This window comes from Trachurus trachurus (genome assembly GCF_905171665.1).
Source record: "Trachurus trachurus genome assembly, chromosome: 5".
Taxonomy (NCBI): Eukaryota; Metazoa; Chordata; class Actinopteri; order Carangiformes; family Carangidae; genus Trachurus; species Trachurus trachurus.
In genome coordinates this window covers 24,791,418-24,818,183 of record NC_139896.1, presented here as the reverse complement: position 1 = coordinate 24,818,183, position 26,766 = coordinate 24,791,418, and the positions used below count along the sequence as shown (strand labels likewise).

General features: G+C 41.9%; 1 protein-coding gene across 1 annotated transcript in view; it reads right to left on the bottom strand.

Moving 5' to 3' along the window:
- The window catches only part of LOC310986158 (plasma membrane calcium-transporting ATPase 1-like), a 96,204-nt gene that overhangs the window by 51,452 nt on the left and 17,986 nt on the right, over positions 1-26,766 (bottom strand). The window contains exon 2 of the mRNA XM_083971969.1: positions 10,451-10,891. Within this exon, the coding sequence (XP_083828095.1) occupies positions 10,451-10,646 (196 nt within the window). The 5' untranslated portion in view covers positions 10,647-10,891. The remainder of the gene's footprint in view (positions 1-10,450; positions 10,892-26,766) is intronic.

Here is a 26,766-nt window from a genome sequence, read left to right as displayed (position 1 = left end):
ACTGTGTGAGCTAATCATGCTATTGCATTTTTACCTTGATCTTATACTTGAACTTGTAACAGGTAGATTTTATACCTTTGATAATATGTCTATATATCTATCAATCCAGTTTCCTTGCCCCTAATAGAAACTCCAGTCCTCACCCTTAAGTAAGCTGTGCTCAGTTTGGTACATAACTGTGCACCTACACACACAGTGAGGGCAGAAGATGCACCACTGTTTTGGAAAGTAAAGATTTTACACAACTGTATGATCAGTAGTTTTGCAACATGACCTACTTTTGTTGCAAAGGGAGATGCAGTGTTTCCATATACAGTTTTTTCCCCCCCTCTTTGGGTGTATCAAACCAGATTTGTCCCACCCAGTAAAATTATGTATTTTTGTATCCGTCACTTCTTTTTTTAACTAAATATAATTCTAGATATCGGGGGGGTTTGTGTTCTTTAGCTTCCTCTTCATGTCGATCATCCTGCAATGCTTGTGTCCTTTTGTGTGGGTCCCCACCCAGAGGTTAAGGACAACGATTGTGTGTTTGTGTCCGTGACGGTGACGAGTCCATGGCAGCATGAACTGACCTGAACCCACCCCTGCTGTACAAACAATCTGCTGCTCCTTCAGAGCCAACACCACCTGATCAGGCTGATCTGGTCTGGATCAGCTGACACACGGGAGGGAAGCTACCGAAGAGCCCCCTTCCAGATTTATGTGAAAATCAATACTCCTCAAAATAGATTCATCAATTGATAATTAAAATATGTATTAATTAGAAACCAAGTATCACATGGGTTATATTTCAAACAAATAAAATTGGGTGAAGATAAGAGCACTGTAATGTAGCATCGCCCTTGATGCCTGCAGGCTCCTTTAAATATCATTCACAAGACATTTACAAAATAATCGATTAGCTCATTGAAAAATGTGTCTGATGTTTTGCTCCCTGTCCCCGAGAAGAAAGACCTCCTTTACTCGTCTGCTTACTGAGACGGAACAATATGTGTGAGTTATTGATTCCAGAGCTGTGACTGTCGTTTTCCAGCATGACTCACATCTAAGGGCTCATTCATTCTCCATATAAAGACAGTAAAGTTAAAGAGATTGCTCAGTTGACACGAATGCCTCCAAAGGCCGGCAGGGCTTCATCCCCAGAGCTCAGTCCATTTGACTATTAGTGAACTGGCTGAACATTTGATTTCAAAAACACCATTCCCAGGCTTATTATGGAATCAGTTCACTTAGGGTAATCAACAAGTTGAGTTTCTGACTGGTTTCTGAGCTGAGCTAATCACAGGACCTTGTTAACTTAAACTCTAGTAAACAGGTTTTATGTTTGCACAGGAACAAATCTGAGTGAAATCTGTGACTTCCCCCTGCACTGGCATCAACATGGCTGCTGTGAATTCTTGGTGGAGTTAGAAGATGTGCAGTGGAACGTGATCTGAATGTCAACAGATCGCACTGCCAAAGATGTCTCATGGAGGAGGACTCAGCACGAACATGAGCTCAGACATACTTCTGCCCTTATATGTTTCAATAATTGCCCCTTATTTCATCTCCGATTATTCTCTCCACAGAGACAGCATTAACCCAGCCTCCTCATCTTCTTCCTCCTCCTCCTCCTTCTTGCTCATTTCTACCTTTCTCTTTTCTTCTGAGGCAATGCAACATGGCAGTTTCTGCTATTTTGCTCTTTTTGAACGATTGAGCGGTAGGTTTGACAGAGAAACGAGAAGTTTGTACAAAAACAATGAGTGAGGATGAGGTAAAATCAAATGATATCAATTGGTTTGATGTAGGGAGATACAAACTGATGTGAAATGATGTGTGGTGGCATGAGAAGATCACATTATTGGAATTTTCTGCCAGTCATCATATAATTTCAGCTCCAGAGTACTTGGGTCTGTGAACCTGACATGAATGGGTGAGAAGACACAAATCAAGGTGAGATGAGGCCAGATAAAGGGATGGTGGTGTTTTGAAATGAGATAATAAAGGAGAGGCAGAGGAGATGAGGATGGAGGACACAGAATTAGGTGAAACGAGACCAAATGAGACAAATGGCTTGTGCCAGATTAGAATAAATTCTCTCAGGGCGTGATGGAGAAATCTTGTTCACAATAGCAAAATCGTGATTTGTAAGGCTGCAGTTACTTTGACCTTTAAACCTTTCACCACTCAAATCTAATCAGGTCATTCTTTATGGAGTGACCTATCGACTGATCGATCCCTTCCTGAACGGCCCAGATCGCTACTGGAGGACTAAAAGCCATAATACATCCATGCTAAATAAATACCTGCAGCCTCTGGCCGCCTGCGCGCATTTTAATGACGTCATCAAACACCCCTTGTGGTGAGGCACTCACATGATTGGCTGTTACGGAGGGAGAAATCTGATTGGCTACAGACGATCCCCTCCTAGAAAAAACGCATTTGTGGATCGGAGTCACGTCGGGGGAGTCTCAAAAGTCTCACACACAAATGTGGCGAGGTTTACAAATTAAAAGCACTTTGTAAATGCAAGTCCAACAAACCAAATATGTATTTGATGAAGATTGCAAATACTTTTACATGCATATATTTGTGAATTTTCTTTCTATTTGTGTGTGCATCGGAAATATGTTTATGAATCTTATTTTTTATATGTGAATATTTTTTTTACTTATACATGGAAAGAAACATATTTGTGTGTGCATTGCAAATGTATTTGTGTTTTGAGTCACATACTGTATATAAATCCCCAAATACATTTGTGAGTCTTCTTTTGTGCATTTATTAATTTCTGTGTGCATTTATTTATTATGAGACTGTTGTAGCTCCATTTGTCGATGTGTTCCTGAGACAATGTGTCCACAAACGTGGGACAGGCGGACAACGGGAAAACTGTCATCAGCACAGAGGTGGAAGAACTACTACCACAGTGCTTTGCTTTGGTGTATATGAATATAGCTCAGTTAATTTGACCTACAGCTTCCTAACATGTCTGCCTTCCAGTAGTATCTCTGTGGTTTAGAGCCGAGACAGAAACGGTTTCAAGATGAGCTGGTGCACAGAGATTTTAAAAATACACCAGCTGTCAGAGTCATCGTCAGCCATGTTTCATCACACTGTGGGTTAGTTCAAAGTTTGGTTTGATCATTTTAAAGTCAGCCATTGATGTCAAAAACTCCTGACATGCTAAAATAAAGAAAAGCAGAATCACAGAGAGGCTGCTCGCCGGCTGCTTGATAGATACGAGTCTGTTTTTTTCCTGGTTTAATGTTGTGATTGTGAAGGCGGGTTTCATCTGGTGCCTGGCATGAGCTCGTTGTGTTGGTGAACGTCCCCACGGAGATGCAGATTAAAGCTCTGAGATGATGTTCCAGCAGGAGCAGAGCAGTTTGCCGCACTCGCCTGTCACAGATGTTTATTCATTTCGGCTTCCAGCAGAAATGGACCTCATTGGTCCAAAAAGAGGTCTCTTCCAATTCAGGGCTCCATCAGCCAACGCGCAGCTTCGTCTTTTTCACCACACGCGCTTTTCACTTCCATTCATTCTCCCTCTGACAGATTAAACTGCAGCAGCGTGTATTAATGTCCGGTCTCATTGTTCGAACTTTTTGATGCCCAGCCAGTACAGAGAGAGGACTGTTTCCTTCATCATCTCTGCGGTTCAGCTCTATCCGCGCCCCCGTCTCTTTTATCATCATCATCCTACAGAGCTTTACTCTTTCGCTGCCATCCCAGAGCTCAAGTGACAGTCGCAAACACATACAGAAGGAAGTGCTGCTGTAGGTTCAGTCACCTCTGTCCAGTTTCAAGCATCAAACCCAACTGTTAGGTACAGTAAGTTCCGATAGAAAACATACTTCAGGGATAATTAAACTGCTGCTGCACATTAAGAAGACTCAAATTCTGAAAATCAAATATGGATGCAATCTGAAAATGTCAAATACAATTTGGGTTTGTGAGATTTATCAAGTTAAATTTAATGTGCAACAATTATCCCACACATAACTATAATTTCATTTGGAAACAGTGCTTTCATAAGAGACACCATCATTTTACAGTAGCTCAGCATCACAAACGATCTTTGTCCATATCCCATCCTCATTGTCTCAGCAGGCAGGAGCCGGTGTAAACAGGAAGCAGATTGTCCTGATTAATTGCATAAAATAGGCTATAGAAAAGTGCTGCAAGGTTAAAAGGCAGGAATTAATTCATTAACAGCTGCAGCAATGACGACAAGATGCTTGTGTTTCATTACCCATGTTTCTTCCTGCACTTGAAGTGAGGGGCAGATAATCATAAGACCCAATTAGGAAGAAAACATTGGTCTCCATGTGAGCGTTTCCAAAGATCTTCACCTGTTTTCACTCAAATGCAGCCCACAGTTCAGACTAAAACAGGGTCAGCAGTGTTTCCTATCTCTTTTTTCTGTGCTTGAAAACTCTGAAACCATGTGGACAGAAGGTGAAAACATAGCAAAAGCCTCAGTGCTCCTTCTGCTGGTGGCCACAACACTTGTGATTAAAATGGATAGCATTTATGTACGCTGCAACAGAAATACAGTGTTTTTGGAGTAGGAATGTCAGTGTAATGTGTCATTCGTAACCGTTGAGATTTCTGGTATGGTCAGTTTATCTAAATCTGCAGCAACATTTTCCAGGTTTAGATCCACCGTTGTGCCCTGATTAGATGCAGTGCATTATGGGACATTGATTTTTAATAGTAATTAAATGCAGCAGGGTTTTACTGTCTTTTAGTTAAAGAAGCAGACACAAGCATATTGGTTGATAAAGGAAACTCAGACTTAACAGACTCACATGGAGCATTTTCTATCTTTAGTTTCCACAGACTGGTGTCTACAGGAAACAAACCTGCCTTTAATAAAGACACTCACATCCCCTGCTGCAGAATGATGCAACGACTGAGCCTCATAAGTCCTCAGGCTTAAAATTTTTTGAAGCTGAAACCCTTTACATGACAAAATTCTTACATACACTACGTTTTAGTTAGATTGTGTATTTCTCAGTTATTTTTAGATTTTTGGAAAAGTCTGGAGAGGGAATTGCCAAGTACCAGATACTTTATAGATAACATCTTACTTTAGTTTATTATAAGACAGGAGGAGCATTGCATGTCTCGATGTCTTCCTCCCTCTTGGTGATCGCTTAGAGGAGCATTCTGCTTCGACTGGCAGAGACATGGTTGACCCGAGGCCGTGTGTGTGTGTGTGTGTATTTATTACAGTGAATAAAACTTAGATCACGCAGCTCGAGCTGAATCTCAGATTGGTCGCTGACTTCTCACGCCACAGACCTCGAAAAGATCTGACACGCCAGCAGGCCAAGAAACCACTGAACCTACATACAATACTACTACTGTGTGTACATGTGTGTGTGTCTGAAAAATGCACCATCTTTACTGTCAACTGAGCAGAGTCACGGCAGAAGAATGACAGTTGATGCTGAAACCACTTTTTAAAATGTTTCAAATAAAGACAGTGTTCAAATAATAAGAGTGTGTCACATAATAGTCACGGCCAATCACTAATACAGGCGAGGTTAAAAAATACTGAGGAGGCTGGAGTTGGATGGTAGCTTTGACATGATGTACTGTACCTCTGTTTGTAACAGAGATCATGTTTTTCAATCTAATTAGACTTCACAACTCAACACATGCTGATGTTTTAACTATAAAGTGAAATCTGGATGTGAAGGGTGTGTTAAGTTTCATTTGTGGTAGCTAAGCCTGGTTTGGAGGCAAGAAGCAAAGTGCTGCTGTAGAAAACTGATGTACTGTAGGCTACTGAGGAAACAACCGTTGTACAAAATCAACACGTGATGATGGAAGAAGTCTGAATTATCTGCTCCAAACGTTATTTGGTTCCAGATTCCAGCTTGGTTCCAACTTACCGGTCTCAGCTAAGCCATCATTACATTTACAAGACAAAAGATTATAATACTATGTCCTCAGGTGCAGGCTGGACGGCGCCATTGTGACTCGGTATCACTTTCTTCTGATCACATGTTCTGTGTAAATGTGATCTGAGGGGAAGGTTTTAGCACAAGAAATAACAGCTTCACTGTTCGTGTTTGAATCTAAATAAAATTGAACATGTGATGATCAGCCGACGACACGGTCAGACTAGAGATTCATTTTTATCTGACAGTTTCAGCTTTTTAGTCCTGGATGTTTATTTGAAGACGCTACTTACATGAAGGAATAAAAAGCAAACCTACAGAGACAAAAAGAAATCACCTTGTCTTTTTCTCGCCTGAGCGATGACAGAACATGTTGTCGCTCATTAGCATCTTCCTAAAATAGTCGTTTATTTTTAGGTTTGTATGTGTCACTTTGCCGAGCTCTTTGTAACCCAGGTGCTGTTTAAATAAAGTTTACCATCTAGCTGTGTGTCTCGTGCTCGGAAGCTGCGTGTCCTCTCAACATGAAACACGCTCAGATTTTGTAAAATGATGAGGGGGACGATCAATGATCTCCAGAGAGGCAGCAGACTGATTCATCAATACGCATTATCCAGCAGGACACACAGCTACAGCTGAGCCATAATTGTGTGTTTTAGGGTGTGTGTGTGTGTGTGTGTGTGTGTGTGTGTGTGTGTGTGTGTGTGTGTGTGTGTGTGTGTGTGTGTGTGTGTGTGTGTGTGTGTGTGTGTGTGTTGCACGTGTGTCAGTGTGAACTTGGGACAATGACAGTCATTTACATCCAATCAGGGGCAGATTTCACAGACCGAAAGTAAAAGCAGCTGAAGAAGCATCTCATTATCACCGCCGAAGCAGCGAGCTGATGAAACAAAGTTAAATATAACTACGTGAGGTCTCTAACTGCTACCACCATGTCTCTGCTTCTTAGCTAATCAGGTTAGCCAACTGTTAACTGGCTATCATACATCACAGCGGGTTTTATATTGTGTTTCAGGATGTGAGAAACATGAGATGTCTCAGTTGCAGACCAGCACCGACACAAAACAAACTGGATTAACGTGAGAAATCAGACAGAGGTGAGAGACGGATGAACTTCCTGCAGAGATGACAACACCTCAGATTTTATAATCCTGATGTTTCTCAGTTGTTGTCAGTTTATTTATATCTACACTACCGAGTCTATGCCGTTGTTTTCATTGTTAGTGGCAGATTGGGCTGTTACTGTGAGGGATTCATTTTACCCCCATCTGCACAACAGACTGTGTGGAGTATTGGTTCATTATCCGCCGTGGCCGTGAGCCAAGATCAAAGATCTTGATCAAACCATGATCACAGGAAAACCAATCACCTGTGGTTCACACCCTGCTGTCTGCAGCTAAGAGAATTTTTAAACTACTATGTTGATGAATTGATTTACCTTGTAGTTTACAGAAGGTCAAAAAAGTAAAAAAAAAAAACGCTTATTGTAACTAATCAAGTCCAAAAACCAAAAGCAATTACATTTATTATGAGACCAAAAGAGCAGCACATCTTTTAATTTCAGTGCTTGGAACCAATAATCAATCAATATTATCAAAATAGCTGCCAAAAAATGTTATACCTGATTAACGAACTGGTCACTGCAGATCTAAATATGACACATCAAAAGGCTTGTTGAGCTAACCACCGTTGAATGATGTGTGAAGTGTGGGGGGTATTGGGTGTTTTCCCTCTTTTTCCCACTCTCTTGACAGTGCCTGAACGCAGCGTGAAAGTGAGAACATCTTGGCCTCCGCTGCTGCTGCACATGTGTTGTTGCGGAGGTGCTCGATGAATTTTGTTATGACTCTTAAATGTTGAGTGAGCACAGATACGTAACGATGCTGATGGAGGTCAGTACGTTGCAGCACTGACACTGAAAGCTAGACGGCTAGTATCTGGACTGACATGAGTCCAGCCTTGTTCACTGCAGCAGTCAATCATCGTGTGCGTTTGCCCTCAATCTTGCATTTATGTTTCCCCCAGTTTCCCCCCACCCCCTCCCTCCCTCTCTCCATCTCTCCACAGTGAAAATATAATTACACTTTCTTCATTAAAGTGAGTAATTTCTTGCGTGGAGGACGCGACTACAGCTGTCCTCTGATTACTAAATGGAACAGAGCAATGATCTATGGAGCCATTAGGGGAACGGGCTGGAACTAATTTCAATCCTGGAATGGACCGATGGCTGCAAACACACACACAGACACAGACACACACGCAGACACACACACACACACACGGATCAAAAGATGAGACAGGGGGAGAGAAATAACAAACAGCAGCTCGTCGGCCATTTTCTGGCCTCGTATGAAGCTCTGACTGAAATCCAAACTGATCACCTTTCACCACAAAATAATAAGTGTGTCAACCAGAAATGTCGCCTGTTTGTATCAATTATCACTGTGTCATGATTCACACACTGGCACCCCTTAATCTTTGTATGTGTGTGTGTGTGTTAGGGTTGTATCCAGTTTTCCCAATTCTACTCTGATTTGCCGACTGGTTTCATAGTGGAGCAGCTCCCTTTGCTTTATCTCTACAGATACTTTTATACCCACACTAAACCTACACATCATGAAATGAAGTGTGTGAACAAAACAAAAGTTAACACATCTATAGAGTTCGCCAGGGCTGACGTCAAAATCGGGAAGTTTAGCATCACGCTGGTTCCCGGAAAAGAAAGTGAATGGTATGTTTGCATTTTGGATTATGTCAGGAAATATGATCTGTGGTGGCTAACACAAGTTTATGATACTTACAAGTTTTGTTCAGCGAGATAATCTTCACATATGAACACCTTTTATACCGTATTTGAAGCTTAAATGTGATCGCCAGAAGTAAAGAGCTTGCATGACTTTTGACGTCACCACCACTAAGCTTTCCACTGATTGCGCCTGCTTTATTTTAAAAACATTGAATAATGAGGAAATCGGACTGTTTTTACTTGTTGAAGACCCATAAATAACATAAAATATAGAAAAGAACACTCTGGCCTGTTCGGGGGTGATGACGTTTAATGTCCCCGACAGGGTTTGTATTGAGCAACTTGTTAGCAACCACTTTTTTACGACACGTAAAAGCTTCAAAATTCACAAGTAGGGTAATTACTGACGTGTTTTATGTCGTAGAACAAAACCTGAAACTCACTTAAGCTTTTGTTAACCACAGACCTAATTTGAGGTATTTTACCAAAATCCCATTCAAAAAACGTTTTAGACAAGGGAACCGGAAGTGCTACTGTAAAAGTGCTAGGTTTTAGGTCCGGGTTTACTGGCAGACTCTATTTGTAAAAAAAAAAGAAGGGTTAGCCATCTTGTAACCAGAAACTGTCTCCTTGCTCTTGATTATAATCTAATGTATCCCCTTCTTTCATACTGGTGTAGGTTTGGATGAGTACTTTCTACTACTCTACTAATTCTACTAACCACTGGTTGGGATTGGGAATGTAATCCAACAGACTCTTACTATTCATGACATCAACATTATGAAAAAGTGTGTTTTTATTTATAAGATATATTCGATTGAAGGGAATATTCCTGAGCATTTCAGAACTTACTAAACTCACAGGCCCATTCTTCATTCAACTCATCAATCTTTGATTTTGATCCTCCCAAGGTCTCAATAAGATTTATGGCTATAAAATTATGGAATGGCTTTTTCCATGTGCCAAAGAACTGTTCCTCCATAACACGGTACAAACAATGCTTAAAGACTATTTAACTGCTGTTTCATAACTGTTTTTCTCAGGGAAAAGATGTTCCTTGAGCTCTGCTCTCTTTTTCCATCCCAGTCATCTTTTTCCATGTGAGTCAGGTTTGCACTTCAGTCATTTGGAGATAAGACGTGAATTGTAAAGGTTTAGAGCCTCCCATCTAGCATTGCCCTATGTACAGAGATATAGCGGAAATAATCTTTTTTTAAGGACACGGGGTAAAAATGTTCCGTTTGACATCAGACTTAAAAGCTGGATTTTTAATAAGCCAGGCAACACAGGGCTGCATGCAAAACCTTCATTTGTTGATGCAAATAGCAAGAGCCAATTGTGTGTGTACACAGTGAATCTGGGGATCCTGGGAGTCCTGAGCAGATAGCATCTCTGGTTAATTGCTGCAGATTATTTATCTGAATTGAATTTACATTGGCACTGAAATCCTGAATAATTTAACTCATTCCCAATTTTAAATGATTGGTTCCCATCACCTGAGCCGTGGATCTGTGTTCGATTGCTGAAGATTTGCGAATAGTGTGACTCTTGTCACAGGCTTTGTTTTAGGTAATAACCTCACATTTTGACCACTCCCTGTCAGATTATGAGAGCGTGACAGAGCACTGATCAAAGGTCAAAAGTGTAATGCATAGGTTTGTGATATACCGGCACTTGTAATGATTTTGTAAAAGATTAAAACCAAATCTGGTCCAAATTTCCAAAATTCTGTGGCGATTTTCCTACATTTTTAAACTCTTCATTAGACTGAGGATGAACAGTGGTGTGGTGGGACACGTCTTACCTTCTATGGGCGATGTTTTCAGGCGGCGGCAGAGGCCCTGCACGTCTCCGTATGCGTCCCGTATATTGTTGACGGCCTCGGCGCTCCTCAGCTCCATCAGGTCCCTTAGATCTGTCACGGCCACCCCAAAGTCTCCATCATGGTTGCCCTCAGCAACCGAATTCCCCGGAGGGTGGTCTGCCGTGTTATTGGCCATGTTGGTCTTCTTCACAGAAGTTTAGCGGTGGCAGTAGTTGTTGTTGTAGTTGTTGTTCCTCTGAGAGTCTGTTTGACCAAGTGTCAGGTTGGGTCGTCGCTTCACAGGGGGTTCGTAGTCGTGTCGTTCTCACAGGAAGCGGGCGGCGGCGGAGATGGAAACTGATGTTAACTCCTGACCTGGACGTGCATGCTCTTCTCTGTTGTCATGGAAACAGGAGTAAACATGATCCTCTGGCTTTGTCACTGTGGAGGAAAACAGAGACAGGAAAGCTGATTTTTATGAAGCAGACAGGAAGTAGCCTGAACACACGGCCGCCAAACGTCATCAGCATCATCAGCCGCAGACAGATCAGTTCAGGACTCCCTTTGATTTTCACTAATGAATAGCACAAAGACTAATTGAGCCAATTAAAGGAGAGTTTCTCATCTCAGATTATTAAAGGAGTCTCCGCCATCACAGAGGCTGTTATGATATAAACTGATTATCAGTGTGCACTGCTCCTCTGAGACACACGATTGGCTGATAAATATTGGCTCCTCCTGAATCGTCGTCTCCAAGACAACTTAAGTAGAAACAACAACCTAATAAAAAATAATAACAGTATCATTTTGTTCTTGTTTATGGATGAGTCACATTTCATCCTTCACATTAACCAACAGTGCATCACTGGAAAATTCATCAGCGTATCAGCGACACTCATATCAAAGGTTAAAAAGGGAAATAAAAATAAACAGCAGCGACCACCATTAAGAAATGAAGGAAAAATAAAGAGTCACACATGGAAATGAGAAACCTCATGCACCCTAAAACTCAGCTGGTCTGGCAGGTCAGGGTCCCATTGAAAACACAGTACGCTTCCAATAAAGGCTGAACACATGAGTTGGCCTTTGAATTCATTACTGCAAGCAATTGTGAGACTGGAAAAAACTGTATCAGCCTATCAGGCAACACATTAAAATATAATGATTACAAATCAGACACAGATAAGATACCAACAGAAAGGCTGTAAATAACAACAAGGAGAGTGGATTGATAGAAACGTTGTGGAGGAACCATGGGTCAGGACTGAATACACGGTAGCTCTCCAGTGTGTGTGTGTGTGTGTGTGACATGGCGAGGGAGTTAAGAGTGTGTGGCCAAAGTGTGGCATTCCAGTCCATCACCACAGATTATGTAAGTGCACATCAAAGGCCGTCCTCCATTTTTCACTGTTTAGTGTTCTGTCATGGACACACACACACACACACACACACACACACACACACACACACACACACACACACACACACACACACACACACACACACACACACACACACACACACACACACACACACACACACACACACACACACACACACACACACTCTCTCTATCACCAGTGCAGCTCATACATTTCTGAGCAGGGTTCTCCTGAGTGGTGGTTTGTTGAAGAGGTAATACAGGCAATTGCTTCGGTCAGTTGGTCTCAGTTAGGGGGGGAGGGGGGGGGTCTTAGGCCCTTCTCAGACATCGAATCAGTCACACTGCTGGCTTCATCAAGCATTCACAGTGATGGCTTTCTGTGACTTCAATATAAATGTTCCTTACATACAGCCATGACAGGACACTTGTGGAGAGTTGTTTGGCACAAACAGAGCAGCATCACTGATTCAATAGGTTTAAAGGGATAGTTCAGCATTTTGGCAAATTCTCCTATCACCATTATACCTATATAGCCTAGTTCTGTCACGACCACCCCATATTTTGCCAAAATGTTGAACTATCCCTTTAATGTTTGAAAACTCACAACTTTTTTTTTTTTAACGAATAATGATATAATAATAATAATGATATAATCAGACCAACTGTTATTTTACATCTTGAATTAAGTATTTACATTAATGGATTTTATGAATAAGCATTCATAAATCCACAGATTCAAATCCAAGACATTAGTTTTCATAGCCTACATTGTGTCTCATGCTTGAAGTAGTCTGAAGTTTTTATTATTTAGAGAAGTATCTTATTATCTTATCTTACTGTCACCACTGAGCCAAAGTTTTGGCAAGTTTGCTTTATTTACTGCTTTATACAGTCTTTCATATTTTTTCTGTCCTATTGGGTTTCACAGAGTGCTCTGTCAATGAAGTGTGTGTTATCTTCTACAGATCAGGACAGATGCCCCGACTCTGAGTTCAGTAATTATCCGTCTGTTCCCAGACCAGAAGTCGAGCCATTATTACAATGAGACAACAGAGAAATTAAATGCCTACAGACCTCATCACATTAATGTTTGTAGTACACAAGTAGTTGATGATGTCATTGTGATGGAACGTGTTAATTACAGATAATGAGATTGCTTAAACGTACAAGTTCCAAGAAGAGGAAATTAGTAACTATTTCATTAAAACAAACCAAATGGGTACATATTTTTAACATATATTGTTCAGATTTAAGTATAGCAATTAGTTAGTGTCGGTGGAAATAATGATAAATATTAAGTTTCCAGAGAGCTGTTGACAGGTAAAATAGCAGTTTCCTGGCTTCGCTTCAAACTCTGATTTGTTTTTCTGTTGTTTTTGTTTAGTTTTTTGCTTTAAATTATTTTCTCTCTTCACTACTTTTTTTTCCACTCCGGAAAACTGAGTCATACCCTTCGAGACAAATCTACTTTCACAATGCTGATTACATAAGGAGGTGACTTTTTGTAAAAAGAAAAAAAAAAGACGAAAAAAAAGAAGGAAAAAATACTGGATAACTGTGGTCTGAACTATGAGTCAGCTGAGAAGTTATTTCTCTGATAAAAACCAAAACAAAAAAAAGAAAAGTGTCAATATTTGGCAGAAGCACATGCGTGTGGAAGCCAAGTATAGTAGATGAAGAGTGACTCACTATGCCAGTTTGATTATATACCACAACGAAACCTCCTGATGTAAACACCAGCAATTTCTAAATACCTTGATTATGGCTGTTTTCAGAGGGAACTGTTTACACAGCACATTGCTGCTGCCATTAGCCACAACGGGCTCCACCATCCAGACAAACACCGATCAGGAGCTGCGGGACCTGCAGCACCAGGGTCGTCTCCTGCCTAAACTCAGCTACTCTGTGCCATGATTTACAATGCTTATTCTGGCTTGTCAACCCGCTGAGGTGCAGCTGGTTTATCTGTGCAGAGCTGTAACCTTTACTGAGAGAGAGCATGCATTTTACATGAGTGATAAAGAGGAAACTCCCTGCATCCAGATCACACACACAATGTTACGCTTCACAGGTCAGCTTTAACCTTGATTTTTTGTTGGTGGCAATGCTGAGAATGTGTGCAGCGCTACAGGCTTGTAAAAACTGCACATACAGAGGTAGAAGTAAATACAGCTCCTGTAATAATTGGGTAATAAAATTAACCCGCCTGTTTTCCAAATGTTAATGCAGTGTTGCAGTGTTTTATTATAAATACTGAATCTCACATTTAAGAGACAAATAGTGCATTTGTCAGTTATCTGCTTCAATGTGGATCTCAACAAAGCTTCAATGTGGATCTCATAGCTCAGTTTGTTTGATCAAATCCAAGGAGATCATGGTTTTATGTCACTGAGGCACAGTTATACATTTGATATTTGATGTTTTATGATTGTCATCGCAATAACACTGTGGTGTTTACTCTGACATTTCTGGCCACAGCAATGAAAGAATGTACATTTTATGTTATATGCCATGTCCTTACTATGAACTGCTGGAGGACACACACACACACACAAACCTTTAGCATTTGCTAAGTACAGCACCACACCCCAGTCTAAAGGTAAGCATTCCTATTTTTAGACCTTAACAACACACCTGCTGACACACACAGACACACACCATTTCTTGCTCTTGCTCATGTGACTGAGTGTGTGTGTGTGTGTGGCTGTTACGCTTTAATGAACAAGTATTTGATTAACGTAGACTTATGACACGATGATAATGTTCCACGGTTACTTAGCACGCTGGCTCACACACATAGCATCAGATATGTGGAGAGAATACACATTGTGTGTTTGTGTGTGAAGGAGAGATAAAGGAGGGCGGGGGGGTGGCTGAGAAGACACAAGACAATATGGACAGATGAGTCCTGACAGCTGGACTTCATCTAATAGTGAAGATGCTGTTTCCTGTTTTTGTGATTTTATTCTGGACCGGTTTTTGTTCCTGTCAGAGTCAGCCTGGGTCTGAGATCTGGAACTGACAAGTCTTTTCAACTGATCCAGGCGTTTCCTGTTCACTGCCGAGTTTATAATGATCACACGGATTAGGATATCCGTCAGTCCCATCACCAATAACCATCGTGTAATAGATTACATATAACCAACACAAGAATTTAGCGTTCGCACACACACGAGTTCCTTACATTCTGACGGGCTGGAGCTTCAACGCTGACTCAGTCAGAAAAGAATCTCATCTGATATAATCTAATGTAAGCTACACTACAGAGCAAACAGAAGAATGAAAGGCATCCTTGAATGAGTGAATGAGTCAACATACTGTATGTCAGCTGACTCTTTGCAAAGTGGAATTTATGATCAGTTTGAACAGGTTGCACCACATGAGCTGGTTTCTAGGAGTATTGATTACTACAAGGTGGAACTGTTGACTCAACCACAAGTCAGAACTAACAAATGACTATCATAGATTTAAAGTATGTGGATCATGGTCTACAGTACAACTTTAACCAGGCACTTGATCGCAGCTCACAGTCTGTGTATGGAAGGTTATTGTGCATTTTATGACTAAAAACTCTCTCCAGTGTTTCTTTAACCCAGGAGGTTTATTTTCAGATGCGGGGTTATTTCAGATGTGCCCTCTGGGACAGGGCAGAGTGTGGCCCGGACCAAACTAGCATGTTATCTATTAGGATGTTCGCATACACGCTTATTAGTCAAGTAATCCCACAGAACATAGAGCAGAGGCTGTCGATGTTTTGACTAGCTTTAGCTGCGTTAACGCCACAATGGTGTGAACTGGAAACATTGTTGTCTACTCTACATGATGGTGCAACCCAGTCCTCCTTGAGAAATGATGTTTCTACATAACTTAACTGCTACAGCAGATTCATTATGTAGGGAACATAGTAAGTCTGGCTGGATCAAACTCAGAGGCTGAATATCAACTGAATGAATGAAGCAGCAGAATCAGCAGGAGGTGGTTGGGGTGGATGGTCGACGTACAAAGTGCACGACTGCCACACTAGAGATCTGGTCTCACCATGGGGACACTGAATATTCCTGCGGTCCGTGGTCTGGATATTTTCAAGATATTCATCACCTGTGAGCAGTTTACTGATTTGCACTTGTTCTCTCGCTCCATCAGCCGTTGTATACAGAGGTATCTTCTAGGACACCGGGCTGAATGCAGAGATACTCCACACTGAGCAGCAGCTGACGCTCTAGGTGAGAATCCCAAGGAAAGATATGAGGAACAAAAACAATCTGAAGAGTCCAAACAAATCTACACTTGGTAGTTGGTTGGGTTAAATGGTGCTATTAATGTTTCCTAGCAACTGATTTACCCACAACAGAGAACCTACAGTATATAGACAAGAGGAGAGAGAGGTGAAACTGAAAGTTAACTTTTATTTGATGAATCATTATTGAAAGAATCTCTGCATTGGTTCATCAGATTGAATCAAGCCAGGAAAAAACCTTCAATAAGAGCGCAGCAGGAAGTGATGTCAAGACTTTTAGTTGGCTCTATATATAGATGATCTATTCAGCCAGGGATTCAGTGTGTGTGTGTGTGTGTGTGTGTGTGTGTGTGTGTGTGTGTGTGTGCGTGCGAGAGGGAGAGAGACAGTGTGTCTGTTCTTTGTCCATCTTATCTGTTTGTTATTGACTCCAGATGAAATTATGGTGTAGCAACATGGTCCACCATATTGCCAGCCACTCAGGTTTGTGTGTGTGTGTTTGTGATAAGTCAGTGTGTGTGTGTGTGTGTGTGTGTGTGTGTGTGTCGAGGTGACAGTCCTGGACCTGATGTGTCTGGATGCTCTACACTCTAACGTTGTTTGTTTTAGCACAGGTTACAATTTGCCTGAATATTTGTCCCTCGCCGTGTTAATAGGAACGGTGGCGATGGAAAGAATCTCATATTTATAACTTAAGAGTTGAACACAGGCTGGTGGAAAAGACGAGTTGTTTGACTGTTTCATGGCACATAGAGAAGTTTTTTTGGAAAACACCTGAAAACATAAACATGTCGGCACCTCTGCTCACATTCAAACAATTTTCAAAAATAATCCGTCTCAGCGAGGACGTGATGTGTTTTTTGGCAGAGTGCACCGCGCGCTTGTCAGGATTATATTTGGGTAAACTAAACAAACCCTCGGAGCACAATGACTCACACTGACTATCACCATCATGCAGTTATTATGAGGAAATCAGATGTGCATTAACACAGCAGACAGAGGAGGATCTTTGCATGAAAAACACTGCATTCTGTTGAAAAATGTCGGTTTTTAATCAATTTTAAAACTAATTAACCAATTAAATAATCGTTTCATGCATAAAACAAACAAAAACAGTAAGAAGCTGGAACAGAAGAACGACTGGACTTCTGCTGATCGGCTAATCAATCATTCCATCAGCTCTAACGACACTACATGTGACAACTGGACTAATTAGTAAAACAGCGAGCGGCCTGCAAGACGCTGAACAGAGAGAACACGTGTAAAAGACATGGGCGAAACAAACAGCTGTCTCTGTGAACACCACATCAAAACATTGGGCGGGAAGAGGTGAAAGGTCGTCGGCCCTGAGTGAGCCAACAACAGTCGCAGCCCAGAACCATTTCCTAACAAACTGACCCACAATCTGCAGCCTGTTCGACTCCAGTATCAGCACGGTGATGGTCATAATATGTGTTTAAATGAAAGCCAAATAAAGATCATCAGTTTTTCTTTGCGTTTCATTTGCTTTACAAGACCCTAAATATAACAGTCACTCACCAGCACTTTGTGGTTTAAGTTTGACCTGAATCTTTCAAAGGGGAAATTTGTTTGTGTGGTGCAGCCAAAAGGCAGGAAACAGCGTGGGCAGTCGTAAACAGTCTATACCGCGCTGCCAAAGCAACTACTACACTCCACAGAGTAAAATATACAGCTTCTTATCCATCTTATCCTTGACTGTCATTCTTCTCCGTCCGTGGAGTCTCTGCAGCCAATCAGCTTCCTTCCCTTCCTCTCCTGCTTGGATTATTGCGACATGGCCGCTGTTACAAAACAAGGATAGGAACAAGTGTTATTTCCTGAATGAGAGGTCAGCTCCGCCCCCTCGTGATTAACGGGCTGGGCATCGCAGAGCCTCGAGGTCGTATGTATCAGAGTTCAACATGACGGAACGAGGCGAGGCCGTTAATGAGTTTCCGAGCTCGAGAAGGTGAACAACGTTGTGGTGGTACTTTGTTACCCAGAATTCAGCTCTTCAGGCAGCCCATCAACAAACTCTCACACTCGAATGTGCATTTCTTATGAAGAAATACCACAGTGCAGCTACCGATACATACATGAAATGATTTGACTTGAGGATTTTAAAATGTCTCACATGCAGTATTAGTTTCAGGTCATAAAAAGGTTTGATTCTTCTCTCTTTTATCATCCTCCATCAGACCGTCCCTCTGTTCAGCTGCTGTTATCCTCCCTCCTCTTCCTCCTCTCTGCCTCTGCAGACACACCTGCTCTGCATACTAAAGCAGCACCGCTCCTACACACACACACACACACACTGCTGGCCACACCCTCCCCATAGAGAGGAACTTTTTCTTGTTGCACCCAGCAACAGATCACACACACACAGACACACACAGACACACACACACACACACACACAATCCCATTCAGTCATGTCACATTGACTTCACACAGACATTTCCACATGCAGGGCACGTCAAGCAGCCGAGACCGAGCCGGTCTAGACGACAATTTAGCATGAGTGTGAGTGTGTGTGTGTGTGTGTGTGAGGGAGAGAGTGTCGCAGCATGCCAGACAGAGAAACAAGAGATCGAGGGAGAGAGAGAGAGAGAGAGAGAGAAAGAGTGAGGCCAGGAATGCAGGAGACCACACCCATATCTGCAGTCATGTGACCAGTGGAAAAAGGAAATCCCCACACTGCAGAGAGACGAGGCAGAGGTCTGGACTCACTGAATGGAGCATCAGACACCCACACAAACATGCACAACCTCAAATCTCTGGGACATTTACACGCAGACACACACACACACACACTCTAACACACAGCTGTTTGTCTTCATCTTACAAAGATACACAGATAAGACCCACACACACACACACACAACTTGATGAATGACTCATCCTCACAGGAAACAGTTCAGGTGTTTCCTATTTGTCTTTAACCTGCTCTCTAAATCACTTAACCCTCACGTGTCGCTCTCAGGTTATTACGGCGGTTTTGCATTCCAAGCGCAGCGGTACGTCACTGCAGCTCTGCTGTGCAGTCAGAAAGGGAGAAGAGGGAGAAGAGGGAGAGGCCCGGCCCCCAATTAACTACAAACATGCACTGTTTGGTAGAAGGACAAGCAAGACGTTGAGTTTGGAGGAATATTAAAACCTGTTGTTCAAATTTCTGCAGCAGGTTTTCGGATATTTAAAGAGAGAAAGTCTGACCCTAACACACTATTAGATCTCTAAGGGACAAACTGTCTTTACCTGTTTTGTGGTTGCATACTTGCATACTACTATAGACTGTGTGGACTGATAAATATGCAGACATTGAATATAATCTATTCGGTGACACTGTGGCTCTGTGCAGAGAGCTCATTCTTGGGATTCCTTGCTGGCTGGCGGGATGAGTGGACAGTTTAGACAACCTGACTGAGGCCCCACGGTGTATTGTGCTGCTGCCGTGTATGTGTGCATCTGATTACTTGACTGTCTTGTCTGTTCTGATTTCCTCCCCTCTCTGCAGCAAAGCATCAAACTGTGGCAAGACAGGTGCCCAGGATCCTGTGGTTTCTCATGTGGGACGCAGCCAAGATTTATATGGCGAATTACTGCTTCCCAATGGGTTCAAACCTGTCACCCTTTACCCATCCAAGTGGCCACAAAGACTCTGTTGTACCACTTTACCACTGCTCATATGTAGAGTAACACAGGAAACCAATGTACAGTAATGTGTTTGTGCGATATGGATGGATTCTGTTGCCATGACACTAGCTGAGGAGCCGACCCTTTGTGGACTGGAGCGCAATGACTCCAAATGTCTGGAATTCACTCCTTCCTGCTGTACGCCCCTACCCCAGTCCCCACAACCCCACAACCCCACCCCAAACCCCTTTCATCGCTATTTTCAAGAAGCAACGCACTCATTGACCCTCCCGAAGCCTCTGTTGCAGTTTGTCATGTCCATCAAATCTGTTAGTAACAGTCTGAGCTGTGAAAGACTTAGAAGAAAAAAAAAAGGATTCCCATTTGCTCCCAGCTTTTGATGCATTAAGATGTTTAATGTGTAATGTGATACAAAATTTAAATAATGTCAGGGCAAGAAAATAAAGTGATTTCAAATGATCAACTAGTTGTTGTGGTAGCAAATATTCAAACAAGACACTGAAGCCACGGGTGCTAACCCCGGCAGCGCCGCAGGGCTAGCTTCCTGCCCAGACGCTGGTTCCATCGGGGCCCGGAGCAGCAGGGCTAGCTTTTTTTGCTATAGGAGCACAGTGGCCCCTCACTTAAAATTTCAGGAGCGCAAGCAGAACATTTCGGGACGTACACCATAAATCGACTTGCAAAGCAAATATTCACATTTCATGATCCTCACGTACATTGGCTTGCCACCTGTAATGACAGATTCATGAGCCTCTGAGTCGCCCCTTCCACATTTCACCAGTGTTTAAAAGAACAGCAAATTTACTCTTTGCACATGCGCAAGAAGATGACAAATGTACTTGCAGTCAGTGTTTCAAATTTTAGGGGGACAATACCCCCATTTCAAATTTAAGGGGGACAATACCCCCATTTAGGGTGGTCTGGAGCCCCGCGGCGGCTCCAGCTGGGCCCCTAGCGGCCCTCCTACTCGTCTGTGCAGTGCCCTCAAGGCACCCGTTGCCGGCGATAGCCAGATATGGGCACGAAACTCCAGCGCTCTCAAACTGCATTTCCTTTTCTTCACTGGTAGTTAGGGCTGGGCGATATATCGATATAAAAAATATATCGATATATTTTTTAATGGGATATGGAATTTGACCATATCGCATATATCGATATAGTTCAAATTTGCGCTGTGATCCTTGCTCCATTCAGGCTGCTGATCTGGAGCTCCCTGCACTGCTCGCCGCGCTCCGCTCTGCCCCTCCTCTAACTATTTTATTCATGCTTATCAGACCGCTGCTTCACCAGCTGACCGAGAGGAACGCACCGAGTCCACGTCGACCTCGTTGCCGTTAACGAGCCGAGCCGCGGCTCTAGAGGCTCAGTCAGCTGCTGTAGCACAGCTGTTAGCCGTTAGCTGTTATTAGCCATTAGCACGTCGTCCCCTGCAGCAGCGTCAGAGCTCCGGACCTCTGTGAGCCGCGGTGCTTTCACCAGATTCAGCTCGTAAGGTTCGCGTTTACCCCATGGATCTATGATAATATAATACATCCATGGTTTACACACGTTTGTTTTCACTCTGGTCCAAACCGTGGGTCCGTGAGTGTCACGTGACGTTTCCATGACGACTGACCGGAAAAGACGTGGGGCACGTCACGTGACTCCAGGTTAAAAAAAAAAAAATCTCTGAGAAATAACAGAGACACAAGGCAGTTGTTGTTTTTTAGTTTTTAGTGCAGACAATTGATAGTTTTTTTGTATTTCAAGAGTGCCTTTCTATAAGACTCTGCTATAGCTGGTGTTTATGTTACAGAAATGTCTTATAATAAATTATACATGATAATGACAATATTTTCAAATTTCCAGCCAACTTTTAACATTGATCTTAGAAGAGGCCTTATGGAATCACGCCTTCTAAAATCCATTACTCCATTACTTTGATTTCAAAAAAGGTACTCTTGTCAGACAGTATTTATGTTTATATTTTGTTATTTGAGCAACTGAACATTTATTCATGAACCAGATGAAGAAACCTGTTTATTATTTATTCATTTGATTTTGCAACTGTTCAGTGAAATAGCCGGTTTCAATAAAACTACCTGTGACTTGTTATATTTGGCTTTAACTTTGACTGAACATTTGCTCTCACTTTGCGGAAAAATATCGGGATATATATCGTATATCGATATTCAGACAAAATATATCGGGATATGACTTTTGGTCCATATCGCCCAGCCCTACTGGTAGTGTGTATCTGCTATTTCTCAACGCTTGACAGCGTCCAGTCGCCATCTTGGTGGTAGTAGCAAATATTCAAAGGAGAACTTTGAAGGTCGAAGTGGAGAAGGGTTCAGTGTGAACAGCAGTTGAACATGGGTCAGTCCTGACAACACTGGGGCGTGCGCAGTTGAGCCCGAAAGCAGGGGCCCAATTTGAATGTTGTGTTTACAAACAAAACAACACACTCCACCTTTAAGAATCCAGCTTCGATACAGCGGCTTATTTTGATTGTGATTTATGAAGCAATTCTGAAAACGAATAGAAACTTCGGTCATTTCTATCTGTGTACGAGTGGCTTCTGACAATGAATTGCTGCCATTAGAGGAAGTAAGTGGATGTATTGAAGTCAGAGAGACAAATAAGTGGGGAGAGAGAAACACTAGTTATAAACCCTAAACGACACCCAAGACAGCAGCATATAAAGGATATGTCCTTTGTGTCCTTCACATCATTGTTGGACCAAACAGCGGCAACAGGAAGAAGACGGATCTGGACCAAACAAAGCAGCAACATCTGGAGAGCGTCCAGAGATTCAATAATCCTGTTTATAGGCTGAAGCTCTGAAGCTCAGCTTGTTCATCACAGGAGACTCTTGATCCACACTGATCATAACCCAAATACACTGGAAAAGACAGCAGTCCGGGAGAAAGAGAGAAAGTGTGTGTGTGTGTGTGTGTGTACACATCAGACACTGGTGGTGCTGCTCCGTCCCCAGGTGTGAGTGAGTATCAGGAACAGTCTGATAAAAGCCTCCATTGTAGCAGCACATGAAGGGAAACGGGTAGCAAATTTAAAAACACTTAGCAGAGCTGAAAGATTTGGAGCCACGTCCCTTTAATGTTTGTGCTTTTCATGAAGCAGTGTGTGTGCACTGCTCCATGTGAGCCACCCACAGGTCTGAAGATAACAAGATGATCATTTTTTGATTCATATCCTGCAATTTTGAAAAAAAAACTCATCACAAGGTCAACTTGTTTTTCCAGGGCTTTCAGCCACATCTGATGGATCAGTGTGAGGAGAGAGTGAGTTTGCTCACTCTCACTCTATATATATGTATCCATATAGCTCTGGTATATATACACATGCTATGTTACAGTATATAATACATCATCCCTCTTCAGAGTTTGTTAAATTGTCACTCGGCTGCTTCTCAGGTTCGTCTGTCCGTCACTCAGTCCTATATGGGAATACCTCAGAGTCAAACTATTTAACATGTAATCATACATATATTCATGCTTCTCCTCCTATTCCCACTCTGACCTGCATGCTCTTTGAAGGGGAACTCTTTTGAAGTGCGTCAGCATCTGTGCAAAGACCCTCCCAATTAGCTCAGACAGCTAACGAGCTCCACAGGGCTGTGAGGGTGGGCCGTCCTGCCTTTGATATGGCCCAGGTGACAGTATACCTGCAGCTGCGGTTGGAGCCGGCTGACCTCCTCTGGGCTGGATACTAACAGGTGGAGTCCTGAACTAAAACTAAAAAGAAAGAAACAAACTATATGGCTTCAATCAAAGGAGTTTAGACTGATCATCAATTCTTACTGAGAAGCCTGAGGAGTGAGCCGTAACTGCTGCTATCTGGTGGCTGAGCCAGTCTTATTAACACAGCAGCGTCAATATGAGAAACGTACCGGCTCATTTCACTTCAGTTATTTGAACACTTAAAAAAATTAAGTTAATAAAAATTCAAATGAATGTGATTCTTTCAAATTAATTTGGACACAGCTTTAATGGTCGATAGTTAAGTTATTATCCTTTCATGTTGCTTAATAAATTACAACAGTTTTTAACCGTCAATAACCGTTAAACGGGTGGAGCAAAAACACTTCTGGGTATTTGGATCATTCTTGTGTCAAACTGGTCTAACTGAGAAAGGCCTGCTATGAGACTTTGGTTGCAATGTAAAAATCATTTCAGGTGCAGAGAAACAAAGAGTTTCTCCTTTAAGGGCAGCATCTCAAAGCAGCTTTGGAGAAGAGTGTGATAAAAAAAAAGACAAGGCATGCCAACGAGACATGGAGTGTGTCTCCAACATGTTGGATAACAGCAGTTGTCTGCGGTTCGAAGATAAGCAGGACACACCAAGTGGGACATGCCAGAATTTTCCTCACGAGGTAAATGAAGAAGAAGCTAAAAATATGACAACAGGGGGCTGCAAACATCCTGACGAGACAACACAAAGGGACAACTAACCCAACCAGCCAGTCTGTGACATTATAATACAATGGGTTATCAGATGACACCAGAAGCATTATTTGTTTATCGACTGGTTATTTTAGAACTGATGGTTCCTGGTTGACTCCAGTTAACCTGTGAAAACATGGGAGAGGAAAAGACCTGCAAATAAAGACTATTTTCATTACTGATCAATCAAATTATAATTTTCTTGATTAATGGGTAAATCCTTTGGCCTATGAAGCATAGAGTAATTGTGAAATATATTCAAAAAAGTTTCCCTGTGTCCAATGTGACTTTTTTGCTTTAAGAAAATGACTTCAACCAATAACCAATAATATAAATAGCTGCTAACTAAGTCTCTGCTGATTGTCTAGTCAATTAGCAATCAATGTGTTGCCTAGAATGGAAAAACCTCAATTAGCATTTTCTTCATTACCATGATGCTTCAGTCTAATTAGGCTCAGGAAAAATATCCTAATAATAAGAAATTAAATTTAGTTTCTCTTTGTTATTCACTCTTAAATCACGTCTATATATTTTTGTGGGTGATTTATAGTGAATCATATCATTGGTGTCTGTTGCCCTAAATTATAAATGTGGAATTGAGTTTCATTTTTATATGATGTAAATGCTGTGTCTCTGCACCCTTGAGCTCTGAAAAATAACAGTAAAAAAAGACACACAACTTACAGTATAATTTGGGTCCACATGTTTGAACACAGTTGGGGTCTGCAGCTCACAAGGACGTAGCGCATATGAATGAATATGAGAGCGACCTCCTGTCTGAGTCAGTGAGCTGCTTTACATATTAACATGGCAGGACAGTTCATAACCAGCCAATGGAAGCAGCTTATCTCAATAGCTGAAATCTTAAATGGGAAACTTAAGACCCATTTTTAGTCTGAGCACTCCTCCAATATATATTCATAGACCAGAAGCCCCCAGACCCACTGTTCTGGAGCAGTGGGAGCAATCAGTCAGTTCCTGTTCTGCTGCAGCGGCTCAGATTTACAGCCTCTGTGTTTTTGCTGCTTATCAAGAGGGAAGTGTTGGGCTGTTAGGAAAGCAATCAGTTTCTTTCCTTCCGCCTTTGTTTTATGTTGCACATAAAACACTTCACCAGGGTTGAGAAAAATGCCAAAAAAAATCACATTGCAATTATTTTGGCATTTTGAGTCACGATTTCAGACAAAATACACAAAAAACACCTTCTCTTACATCTGGACAATATCATTTACCACATTTACCTTTACATTTTACCTTATACAGCTGTTTGGAATAATTTGCATATTGCACTTGACCATATTGGGAATTCAATAATATTTTTGATTTATTGTTTAGCCCTTCACTTAACTCCTGCTTCCAGTCATGCCTTGGTAATTTATTGTTTATTACACAGCTGAGTATAAACACACACACACACAAGCACAGGATTTACGAATGTTACTGCAGGAAAGTCAACAGACGTGATTGTAACTCCCCTTCACTCAACTTTATTAACACAAATGTCTCCTCAAACCTTCACTGCTAAGGAGTCGTTATTGTGTATGAGTCTCAGACCGAGCTGATGTCATCATGGATTTTGAAATGTCTCTTCTACAGCACCAACAGCTGAGGAGTCAATTAATTGAGACAAATACAGAGTTTCCAACCTTAATGTGAAATAAACCCCTCCATACAGATAGCAGTACTACCTTCCCAACATATTTTGGGAAAAGATGAAGGAAAAACAGAAATGCTACACCACACAATGGAGGCAGCCGGTGTAACAAATGAGTGAGTGAATAGTGTTGCAATGTTGACAGGAAAGACGACTTTTTGAGTTTATAAGTTGAGAACAGTCGAGGCAGCTGTCGAAGGAAAAAGTTCTTCACCTTTTCTGACCCATTTCCTGCAGGAAACACTAAAAGCCAGCAGTGTTTCATTAGAAGTGCCATATCAGGCATCTATATAAATCTATAAAGAAGGGGCTGAAAAGTAGCAGCCATGACCTCCAAGTGTATCAGGAGATGAAAAACAAAGTAACTTACTCCTCGACATGGAGAAGAGAAATGGTCTCCAAAGGTCAAAACCCAAACAAGACCTGTGGTGTTAACAATCGCATCAATCTACCACTAAAGTATCACAGGAGGCAGAACAGCAGAAGAGGTCACAGGGAGGACACTGTTACACTGAAGTAGTTGTCATATCAAATAAGTCCTTCTAAAAAAATGTCAGTGTTATGTTTGGTTTACTGTAATCTCACAGATCCCCTGCTGCCTATATGTTGTTCATTTATCAGCTATAGATCGAGGGATATTGCAAATAAGAGCGGCTGTGAGCAGGAAACTGAAATCAATGACCTAATCAATTTTTCAAATGGAGCCAACTACATATAAAACTATATTTTGCTCAGTAGATTTCTTTTCAATGTGCATTGAAACTTTGCAAAGATTGCTACGTCTTTCTGTGAAACCAACCCTACTTTCCTCCTCATCGTGGAACTCTCCATTGTCCAATCAGTTTTGCCATTAACTAGCCGTCAGTCAGGTTGTTTTCTGCGGGAGTGGAATAAACGCAGGCAACAACAACGCAATTGAAGAGTTGGAGGAAAGGCTAGACA